Consider the following 12,659-nt stretch of genomic DNA (forward strand, 5'->3'; position numbering starts at 1 on the left):
AATGCAAAGGATGACAAACCTACATTAGCTTTTATTTGGAGAGCTGCAATCACCATGTTTTCAAGACAATTCAAGAAATGGCCTTGCTGATAAAAACAGGACAATTTGGAGAGCCAGTCCTGAAAAAATAAACTAAATGAATTATTCTCTTGTGGTATGGATAATTGATTCTTTTTTTTTTTTAAGTATGCTGAAATTATCATTTTACATTGTATACCAAAAACGAACATGATTCCAACCCCTTATAAGAGTTAATGATCATCAGGCTTGATCAAGTAAGTACTGCTGTTGACATCACATTCTAAAACCATAAGATGCAGAAAGCCAAGATAAACTAAATATGCTCGTTATATACCAGAAAAAATCATATTCTTTTAGATCTTTAGACATCTTTATTCACAATAAGGAGGGATATGATATTGTTAAATCCTGCATGTTTCAATTATCAGAGTACGGCAAGCTGAAACAAACATTTCAGAACAAAGAAGAAGCTTTGTGTGAGCTTGGTCAAAACAAAACAAAAATAATTCGCTGGGACAAATATAATCCTGCAAGTATCGAAACACACTTCTGAATGGATCATGTCTTTCACACTCAATGAATATATCATATCTGTATTTCATGTATTTTCCTCATCTTTTGCTGTGTCATGGAAGCCCATGGGTCAAAATTAGTATGCATCAAGTACTTTGAGGTTATCTTCACTACGCTCTGAAAGTCTAAGAGTACTCACACTCCTGTCGAAATTGTACATATGACAAAAATTAGTACATCTCTATTATCTCTCTACAGACAAAATAATACACAGTACATGAATATCTAACAATAACTCACATTCACACCTTGTTACAAGCCATCATTTGAATGAACGAATGAAAGAAGTACACCACCTACAAAATATCGGTTCTTGAATTCACAATAGACAGGAGTACGAATACACAAAATATTTTTTTTCCCATTATCGGCAGCGATACAAAAACAAAAAACAAACAAACAAGAAATGCTCCTTGAAGTAAACACAATTTACAAACAAGTGTCTGATCCACAGTACTATTTAGAGGGGCTGAATACTCAGGTCTTTGGTTTGTGAGGTACTGACAAGAATTTCAAACAGACAACAATTTCAAACTGACATGGATTTCAGCAAATTGGTTTTAAAAAAAAGTTTCCAGAAGGCACTTTGGTTCACTTCATTTGATTTCTCTTTTTTTTTCAGAAACAAACAACTGCAAGGGACGTGCCGTTACACCTAGTACTCCTGATTCCATTACTACTCGCCCCTGCATAGTGTTAGGCTTCATCTTGGACAGGTTCTCTTTTTCTGTTTTTTGTTTTTTTCGAAGCACCCTCCATGGCTAAATATCGATGGGCAAGTTTAGCGGCTTGCTCCATTATGATGTCTGCCATCATTCCGAGGTTCGTGGGGAGGTCGCTCCGAGTTTGAAACTTGCGTCGGTACACTTACAGGCATTTTTTGTCGCGTACAGTGGTGACCCTCTGCTGTCTGTGACATACTGTTTGGCCGAGATGCAGAGTAACTGAACCTTGTACAAGTGCCTCTGTACAATGCAATGCTACCACACCCCACCTTCTCATCCCGACGATGCCCTCTTTGAAATTTGACGATTAAAACCACTCAAAGCCGGCATGACATCTTTTCTCGTATTACACATGGTCGTGTCCTCCAGCCTAAAGCTTACATAGCACTTGTCAAGATCAACAAAGAGTCTAATACTTGATTTGGCAGGGGTGGGGTGGGGGGAGGGAGAGCCACCTCTCTTCCCAGCCCAATTCCCGATTCAAAGGTCCCTGGTTTTGGTCTGTCAGTGCACCTATAACCACGTCAGGAAGTTGTTGACATCGCCGACGTCGGCGACGTCACTCAGGATGTCAGGCCCCAGTCCCTCGGGGAGGGAGGGCACGAGATCGTCGCTGTCCATGGAGGTGACGTTGGTGCCACTCTCGGAGGGGTCCATGGTGGCCATGTCGACGTTGGTGCTGGGCAGGGACTCCAGGAAGTCACCCATGCTGGCCAGTGGTGGGGGCGGGGCCACGGTGGCCTTCTCAACTGGCTTGCGCTCTGCTGCAGAGTTAGCTGGTAGGAGCAAGAGGACGAGTACATCAATTATTACTTCAGTTGACTACATTCTAACAGTTCCCCTTCCCCAACAACAATTTTCTTGAATGGAAAGGGAACATTATTCCCTCCATAAGGAATACTGGCATGACATATATTTCACAAAGGAATATCCGCAACATGTGTCTATATGCTTGGGTTGGGGATAGCTTCAGTCCCTCACAATTGGGCTTATGATGGAGGAAAAAAATGGAAAAATTACGAACACCAAGAGCATTCTTCTAGATTCCACCCCTTGACCACCTCTGGCCAAACTGCCTCCGGCCAGCAGCAGTAAGACTGATCTTTCCTTCCAGCCAGTCAATGCCCACCCCCTCAGCACATTAAAAAAACATTCCATTGATCCTGATATGGAATTTGAACAGTTTAAAAAGATACAGTGTTCACTGATTTATTACATGAATAAGGGACTTTCATGCAAATGTGACTATGCTCTGGACCTAACTGCCACAGGGTGGTCTCTTGCCCCATCAACCGCTTGTCATTATCAAATTTTCTGATACCTACTTTTGTCCGGAGGAAAGAAAAAGTATGTGGGGGAAGTTTCTCAAATGAAGTTACCTAAACTTTATATCTCAGTGGAAGTCAACTCTACAATCTAGATATCTTGACATTATGAAGACAGTCGGTGTTTCTGCCTCATCGCCACGACTCACGCCTTCCACTTACCATCAGAGGAGTCCATGTCTTCCAACGTGTTGAGGAGGTCCTCAGGAGTCCTGGGGTGGCTCACGTTGCTCAGACCACATCCGCTGTCCCCGCTCTCCTCCCGTCGGTGGAAGTTGGAGGAGGTGCCGCTGTTGAGGAAGGGGTCTGTCCCGCCCGTGATGGAGTCGTTGTTGTTGTTGTTGGGGGCCGTTTCGCGCAGCTCGCGGCGCAACGCCAGTTCCTGCACAGACGAAGATATGAGAGAAACGACAAAGATGTTAGCTGAATTTTTACCTAAATGAGGCACTGGCGTTATTCACTTTCAGTAAAAACCTGCACAACAAAGCAGTACATAAAATAAGTAAGCCGAAACAATATCAGAAAGGGGTTCTGTAAATATCGGAACCTCACTTTACTGTCTTATCAGGCTATCTAGTGGGCATCTGAATATTACAATCTCCTACAATGTAATCACTTGCAATCAAATTTTGGCAAAAAGACAGTAGGGCCTAACCAAAGAGTAATACATACTACAAATGTTTGCTTATGCATTGCACAATGAATCAACAAATCTAAAGCAAATACTGGCATTTATTTAAAACATGTGTAATACATGGAAGACACAATGAAAAGAAAAAGAAAAAAAAAGAACTTATCCGGATCAATCTTCCTAAAAACTGCCACGGAAGTGTGATTCCATTGTGGCACCACCCACACAAATTGATCACACTAGCTTCATACACCGTAACGCGCCTGCAAAAGCCAGCACAATAAGCTAGCAACCAAAACTGTGAGATTGTATCTTTAACACTTATTAGGCTATAACATGCCCTTCTTCTGGTACTATACTTCCATGCCACGATTTGCTGGCTAAGTTGCGCACACCGCATGACCACTATTCAACTAAAAGGCGAAAAATCGGGGTCAACTGCAGCCAGGCGAGTGTCGGTCAAAAAGCACACAAAATCTTCCGAGTCAAGTTCAAGCAGTTTTACAAAGCAAGATGTATCCTGCATGTTGGAATAAGATAAGATGTTTCATTTTAGGAGCTTCTGATATTAAGTCATCACCTTGACTTCCGACTGTTCTTTTTTTCCCCTTTAATTTCAATGCTTTCATTCACAACAACTCTCATTCCTGGATGCAAAAAAAGATTTAAAAGGCAAGTCCACCTTCATAAACATGAGGATTGAGTGAATGCAGCAATATTAGTAGAAGACATCCGTGAGAGTTTGAGGAAAATCGGGCAGTTGGTTAAAAAGTTATGAATTTATGAAGTTTACTGCTCAGTCACTGCTGGATGAGAAGACTACTACAGCTAGTGATGTCACATAAGTGTACAACGATATAAAGAAAACAGAAAGAAAATTCAACATATTTTCACTTTTTCACATAATAGAACAACGCTTGATTTGCATCTTTCAGAAGGCAGGGGGAATAATGCTGCCCTTAACATACATCAGGGACAAGTCTAGGAAATGTTTACTTAAAAAAAAAAAATACAGTTTTGTGAAATTCTCTTCATATTTTCCCTATATCGTTCTACGCATACATGACGTCATACACTGTAGTGGTCTTCTCATCCAGCAGTGACTGTGCATATACTTTAAAAATTCATAACTTTTGAATAGATTGTCCAATTTTCCCTCAATTTTCACTGATGTGTTCCACTTATATTACTGCATTACTGTAAAAGTGGAAATTTTCGCGGTGTTCAAATTTTCGCGCATTTCGCGCAACCAGAAACTAGCGCGAAAATAAAAGCACGCGAATATTTTTGCTTGCCATATGTGCCTGAGCGTGATGTCTTGATTCCGCGGAATTAAAAACACGCGAAACTCTTCCGACCCGGCCAAGCGCGAAAAATTAGTCACGCAAAAATATCCACTTTTACAGTATCTCAATCCACATGTATATAAAGGTGAACTTGTCCTTTAATTTCAATGCTTTTATTCACAATAACTCTCACTCCTGGATGCTTAAGAAGATTTAACTGGCAAGATACACTTTAAGACTGATGACTCTTAATCATTTCAGCTAAGGGATAACTTAGTGATAGGATATCTTCCACTCAAGTTCAGGGCAGAATTCCATACACCACAAGAGGAGCATGGGATCCAGAGTATCAATCGGGGGAAAACAGTTGGTAATCGCCCTCAAATGAAAACAGGAATGACTGATCTGGTGTAAACAGAAACAGGCTGGGGATAAGCCTAAGAGATAAGGAGAAATGGAACCTGCAGGGACTCTGCCAGATTCAGGATAACACAATATCTTGACCTTTGACTCTGCCCTTAGTCTCTCTGCACAGACCTCACTGTTGAAATACAAATGAACTTTCTTCACCTAATGTGATGATTACGAACAATGATTTGTGCTCAGGCATCTGTCCTTTCTGAGCATCATTCTAATGAAATCTCCTTTTACACTTATCTTATCATGTCACTGTCAGTAACAATACAGATGCCGTAACAACCATAACTAGTAATTTTTATATTGTTATCATCAATCACAGATATGACACTTTTTTGTGAATTCTCTTCAACCTGGCATACATTTGAAGAAATTTCCCAATTATTGTTCTTTGCGAAAACTAATATGAGTGTGTTATGCTCCGAGCAGCATCCAGATTCTGTTCACCTATTCTTGCTTCTTTGGTTGTTGTTGTTGTTGTTGATGTTGTTGTTGTTATTATTGTTGTTGTTGTTGCTGTTGTTGTTGTTGTTATTGTTGCTGTTTTGCAGGAGGAAATAAAAATCAGCTTAACAGAATTTGAGAGGTTAAAAAAAAAGGTTTACTAAAAGGTTGTGAAGCCAGTCTGTTTTCACATAGGACTTGTTCTCTTATTTTGCCCTCTTGCAATGTAGCAACCATATAATCAATCAAAGGTACACATGAATACTAGGATTGCTTGCAAGACTTAACATTATTTGAAATGAGACAGAGGGGAAAATGAGGCTCCAATTACTCTCCTAATACCATTTCTAATTCCGATAAAAAAAAAAAACCTGTCTGTGGCATCATCTCTTTTTTTAAAGAAAAAAAAAAAACCAATAAATAGGCTAGTCTCAGCCTTAAGCAAAATTGGCACAATCAACTCTAGGTCCATTAGCCAATTCTGCACACAAAAATCCCTCATTTGAAATCTTGTTTAATCCCCTTCGAGGAGGCAAAACGTTCTATAGGCCTACATGTTCTATACACCATAAAGGTCTGTAAAGAGTTAATATAAACACACATAGACACAGATACAGACACAGACATACACACACACCCACACACACATGCATATTATGATTCCACAGCTGAAAGCATCTCCCTTATTTGATTGGCCTTGCCACAGCTTACAACGATGTGGGCATGCTTTATTGCTGGGCAAAGGAACGACAAACAGAATGGCAGTGCAGCGACAGAAATTGAATCACGATCATAAACACCGATTTATAACGCCAGTCATTGGACGAGTCGGACAGGAGGTCGGGAACACATTTGAATCCTTGATGACACCATGAGAAAGAGATTGAGAGTACTTAACCCTTTAGCAACTGAAGATTCTGTACATACTGGTCTATGGAAGAAACAGCAATATTGCTCTCATTTCGATGAGTTCTAAATGATGTAAAATGGCTCACCGCATGTTTATTTTTGTCTATTATAACTTATGTTAACTTGAAAGCCTATTAAGACTTTTCCAAGAGAATAGTGTGTCATAGAAATAATTTTGACACACTTTTGTTGACCTTTGACCTCTTTCAAATTAGATAATTAGGGTATATATTCTATATGAAAACAAGACATATAAATGCAAAAACTATTCAAAAGAAAAAACAGATGGGTGATTTCGGGCCATCGAGGGAGAAACAAGTCAAGCAGTTTCAGACAGTTCAGTTACTAATGGGTTAAAGAATTGGCTAGCTCCCTGTTCCTAGACCACCACCACTACCACAAGAAAAAAAAAATCATGCTCAACCTTGGAGCTAGACTAACAGAGGTCACTTTTCTCTACAGAGGACAACACACAGAGCCCAGACCCTGTGGGTTTGATGGTATATAATCAGTTGGTCCAGTGTCGATGATTGGAACACCTTTACCCTATGGTCTGAGCTTGCAGACTAACAAAGGATGACAGAGAGCTTGAGTGAAAACATCTCCAGTGGCCCCGCCCACTCACTGGAAGAGGTCATGGCCCTAGCAACCACAATCAGCATCTCTGGCAGGGGGGAAAGGAAGCGCCTCCATCTCGTTGAGCACTGAGGCAAGTCTGATGCATGAAGAGAGACTTCACAGTGACTGGTGGGTTTCCCCCACATTTGCCACATGTATCACTTCCTATCTTCCTCACATTTTAACCACATCTTTAAGTTTAAACTTAGCTTTGCCATGTTTACCAGTTCCTCCTTCATTCACTGTACCACTCTGGCCATAAACTATAAATGCATCTTTCCCTGTCCCACAGAAAAATCTATGTAACAGGAACCATGCACACTACTATACAGCCAGAAGCATTTGCAGCATTAAAGGTATTGTTTACCATCGGGAGTGCTCAGCGATTTAAAAAAATTTCCAGTTATCACATTTGATGCGTATGTGTAGGGCAGTTGTATCACAAAACATCTTACCATACAGAAATTAAGGAGAAATCACAATTTTTCTCAATAAACCATAATTGTAGACGGTTTAGTCTTGAAACAATTCTATCATAAGTGTTCACATTTTGTGTATTTAACAATACTTGATATTGATTATAGTATAAATTATACTGATTAAAATGTTTACATTGGTTGTTTCTATCCCTAACTCACATTTTGAAGCACTTAAGTTTGGTTTTTGTTTCATCTGCAAATGGCAAACAATGCCTTTAAACTTTTGTTAACTCACACTGACGACCTTTTTTGCTGCATGAAACTTAATCATGAATTGTCACTGGCATTCAATGCCTTTGTGTAGACAAAAACTTTCTTGTGCATTTGACTTTTGCGAGTCTTGGCTGCTTCCAAAATTCGCTTAAGTTTCAAGCATGTCAAAATTTCAACATGCAATCTACTTGGTCAACTCGATTCCATATTGTACATCTTCCAACCACATCCAATGAATGAACTGTATCCTAGCCATCCGAACATGACAGAAGTTTGTACAGATGCATAATATAGTAGCAGTTGAATTATGCTCATCATCTGGACAAATTCACTTCTATCGACAGATTTATGGCTACAAGCTTGGGTCATACAAGGAGCAATTGCACTTCTCAGTGTGAGGTGAAGGACGATAAGCATTTCCTTGTACTCCACCAAAAAAAAAAAAAAAAAAATCAGATTATTCTTCTTCAGTTTTGTATGTCAGATGATCCTTTTCTCTGCTCTATTGCGTGGCACAAACAGAATCAACTACAGCGACACTCTAAATAACATCATGAACAGTATTATTGTCCGGAGGCACTAGTCTGAAACATGAGCTTATTGTAAAGTCAAAAGTTTGTGCCCACTCTATTTGGGGAAAAAAAAATATCTATGCTACAGGCTTTTTCAAACCATAAAAACATTTCATTTCGAACATATCCCCTCACCCCCTCTATCAATCATATTCTCCATGTTTTCTTGTACACATTCAGCACAAAATGGTTCTACAATATATGATGAAGAGATGACAGTTCCATCTCATTCAGCAGCTTCAATCCATCTCCAATTACAGGGCACTAGGGTGTTTGGTAGCCAGCCCTTGCCCTGACAACAGCAGCAGCGAACACGAACCAACAGCTGCAGCGCAAGTGAAGAAAACAAGGGGAATGCCTGCTACACTGGGAAGGTTCAACTTACTATGACTATTGCTTCTTGCTCTTGTAGCATTAGTTGTTATTTTTGGGCTTCCTGCCATTCTTCTTTTTATCCATTTTGATACTGTGCGCCCTCAATCTGGATGCATCCCCACAACCCTCTCCTGTCCCCACCCCGCCCCATCCCCATCCCCCCCCCCCCCCCAACTCCCCCTTGGACTGAGGGCAGCCTTCTGTAATGGTTCGTTGACAAACTGCGCACTACGTTGCTTGTTGCAAGTTGTGGAGTGATGCCATGTGTAGTTCGTATAGTCTAAATTTACACATCGTGTTTGAATCGCTCCGCTGAAGCTGCCATGTTGGATACCCTGATCTACAGCAGACTGACAGGAAGAGAATGAACTCTTCCACGTCTAGACTTTGGGGGACACAAACGGATCAGGGAAGAGGGAGGGGGAGGCGTGCGTCATTTCTCTCAGCACGTCGTGAAGATCTCTAGGCTAGTTCCGTAGAACTTTGTGAACACAAATCATGCTCCGACTACAATAAGCAGGAATCACACATTCACAATTACAAATCCCTCCATTTCCCAGCTCCGGATGGTACAGGTGTACTATAAACACTTTGACTGAAACAACCCGACAAGACCACTACCTCAGATGTAATATTTTGCTCACATTTCAAAACTCACAACCACACATTTAATGTAATCCCCTGCCCCTCTACTCCCACTCCTCCACCCCCATCCCATTTACACATACACAATGTGCATCCCTACTGATACAGTAACTTGAGTTTGCTTCAACTATATAAATGGTTCCATATGTCAGATCCAGAGATGGGGTAGGAGGAGAAATCACCACTTCAGAGAAAGATTAGCATCACTCCAGAGACTCCAACTCTCCCGTTTTCGACGGGAGATCTCCCGCCGAAAGCCCATTTTTGGCAAAATCTCCCATTCTCCCGTTTGAGATTTGATTTCTCCCGCCCTGGCTCTGTGTCTCCCGGTGGAAAGGATTTCTTACTTTTTGCTATCGTATGTTGAAAAAATAAGCCTTAGATAGCACCAGAGAACATCTAGAACCCTAGGAACTTCGCGCTTCGCACACATCAACTTGGAGTCTCCCGTTTACTAGGGGTTTCGGGCGGGAGAATCTCCCGATCAGAAGGTGCTTAGGGTTGGAGTCTCTGTCACTCTAACCCCTCCCCTTCTTTTCCCACTTTTCCATCCCATCCCATTTATACATACACAATTATTTCCTGCCTGATATGTCAAGTTTGCTTCAGCTCTGATAATGGGTCCATATGCCGAATTGGGAGGGGGGGGGGGGGGGTGGGGGTGGGGAGTAGAAGGGGACTTTACCACTTTGGAAAAAGATTGACATGTCTCCCTGCATTGAAAATTATTCCACACGGCCTCAGATTTTCTCGCTAACCTCCTTTAAATGTGTGGTTAACTTCTCAATGCCAGACAATTATGACAAGGGGAAAAAATATCTCTGTGGGGTAAGCTTCAAGTTTATGTCAAATATATTCATCTTCAAAACCACAAGGTTTGATCTTTCCTCTTCTTAATCTGAATTGATACGTTTATGAAGGAGAGTGACATGATCGAAAGCATATGGCTAGCTTTGAAGCATGCACTCTCTTTCTTCAAAAAGTATTTGATCTATAGGACACCATTTTCATTCCATAAGAACATAAAACAGATCCTTTTTATTCCAGTCATATAACTACATTGAGACAACAAACTTTAATGGAAATTATCTTAGCTATGGCAATCTCAGAAACTTGGGAATCTGATCAATTGAAAAAAAAAATTAAAGAAGCTAAGAGTACATGGCCAGTTTTGAAGAATAATCTTGCTTTGTTTGTTCCTTTTTTTCTCACAAAAGATTGTCACAATCAGATGTCATCGTTCAACCCACTGACAGTTAATAACTGGCAAGTATATTTCTGCCAGACGATAAAATTGGGATAAGAGGATATCTTTGAACCCACCAAGTCTCCTAAACAACATTATGTGGTTTGGAGATGCGTCTTCTCATTATAATTTTCAATTTTATGAGTCAATTTTGGTGCTTCAACAAGAACAGCACAAAAACCAACAACAAACAAACAAAAGCTCTTGCAATTTGAGTCCTTTGTTGTTCAAATATCATTGCTTAACCTGTAGAATTTTCGAAAGCCTCCAATTCCTTCTTTTGTAACTGATTCTTTCATTAGCAACTCATTTTAGAGGATCAAAGCTCCTGTTTCTTCTCTCAAGTTGACAAACTTTTATCTAGGTAAGTTTCCTGTCAACTTTGTGCACATTTAATGATACCAATTCTGTCAAATCTCTCAGTGATGAAAATTCATTGGCGCCAATGTAAAAGGCAGACAAAATGATAATGTCTGCAGCAAATTTAGTGAGACTTGATGAGTTAAAACACTGTAGCACAGCTGAAGAATTGACCCAGAGGGCAATGTCCTCCCCCTGATACCAGAGACAAAGGGCACACCACAAGCTATCAGATGGCATCCCGTTTCCATGGATACAGCCATCCCAGAAGACAAGAGATTAGGCTCATGGGAGGAGAAGACAGAGTGAAGTACCTACGTATCTAAACAGATTTTGTGGGGGTTTTGGTGGGAATTTTTCATATTCTTCAGATGTGTGCGATTTCGTGCTACCACAGCCAGATGATTTGAGTCATTACACGCTGCCAACTGGGAAGTTTCAGAGTTTGAGGGATTTGTACCACAGAGTCCTGATAAACAACCATCCACCTTGGTTTCCCTCATGCAATCAATAAAACAAACCTCTACTGCCTGTCAATTATCTGCATATCAAAGGAAAATAACGAGCAATCACATAAATCCATGAACCGAATTATTCTACCAGACGGTCTATGGCGTCATTCAATATCACACACACACACACACACACACACACAAATAACAATAATTATCAACAAATGGTCCGTATAGACTGTCTTGTAAAGGAGTATTCTAGTGAATACGATACTTCCTTCAAACGCCACTCTAAGGCTGACAACAAGCACACATCAAAATAAGGCAACAAAAAAAAAAATTGTTGTATTGGCGTAACCCGCCCGACCCTGAACTTTAAAAAAAAAAAGAAGAAAATACATCGTTTTTACCGAGAGAGGGCGCGATACGGGTTTGCGAATTATCAAAAACAACAACAACAGCTGGTGTCGGAAAATGGCCGCGCAGTACAGCGTGTCGGCGACCGGCAAGTCCGGTTCGAAGATTTTATTTGATATTATTCGGAGAATCAATTTGTCTGTGGCGCTGGGTGATTTAGCCCAGGAATTTGTTCGTTCGTATTCTGACCGGTATGTCGTGACGGCTTTTAAACCGGTGATATAACAAACTTTGGATGCAACAGACCCTCTCTATCGAATGGGGTTTTGTTAAATATGAGTTTTACACGTAAAACACAGGTAGCAAAAAAAAAACAAAAAAAAATCCGCCCGCCCGACCCTATTTGAAAATCTCATGTTACGCCAATACAACTTCTTCTTTTTTTTTTGGGGGGGGGGGGGGCCTAAGGGAGCTCCAGAGGACTATCATGGAGATATTACATGCATCTCAGTGGGAGAAAAGAAGTCTCTAACAGGAGAGGCAGTGTCATAGTCTCTTGCCTGAACATAAAGGGGTTTATTATTTTTTCAAGAGATTAGCAGAGCCCTCTACACACACATTTACCCTTTACTTTGGAATATTATCAAGCAAGATATTTTTGCAGCATGACATTTTTGCAAATTGATGCCGATGGCCTTTTACACCAGGATAGAATTTTTACAAAATGTCACTGGAATCATATGCATAGTATAGACTAGAACTTTTAATTTTGTGAATTTTGGCTCTCGAGAAATTCGCAAAATTAAAATGCATGTGAACATACATTCCTTGTTTTACAGTATCTTTTGGCCAAACATACATTCCTTGTTTTACAGTATCTTTTGGCCATAGAGTTCCATGAATATCAGCTCCTCACTATCTTACATTGCATTCAATGCATTGTGTAGACAAAACTTTTCTTGTGCATTTTATTCTCATGAATCTTGGCTCCTTGTAAAATTTGTGAAAGTT

The 12,659-nt window shown here is 40.4% G+C and overlaps 1 protein-coding gene across 1 annotated transcript in view; it reads right to left on the bottom strand.

Annotated features, from left to right (window-relative positions):
- Positions 1-1,456: 1,456 nt before the first annotated feature.
- LOC139739731 (transcriptional coactivator YAP1-A-like) overlaps positions 1,457-12,659 on the bottom strand; it is a 57,146-nt gene continuing 45,943 nt past the window's right edge. The window contains exons 7-8 of the mRNA XM_071650334.1: positions 2,807-3,026; positions 1,457-2,095 (exon numbers count right to left, since the gene is read on the bottom strand). Coding sequence (XP_071506435.1) covers positions 1,833-2,095; positions 2,807-3,026 — 483 coding nt within the window. The 3' untranslated portion in view covers positions 1,457-1,832. The remainder of the gene's footprint in view (positions 2,096-2,806; positions 3,027-12,659) is intronic.

The sequence above is a fragment of the Diadema antillarum genome, unplaced genomic scaffold, assembly GCF_040938485.1.
Source record: "Diadema antillarum isolate AM-2024a unplaced genomic scaffold, OU_Dant_1.0 seq00000813_RagTag, whole genome shotgun sequence".
Taxonomy (NCBI): Eukaryota; Metazoa; Echinodermata; class Echinoidea; order Diadematoida; family Diadematidae; genus Diadema; species Diadema antillarum.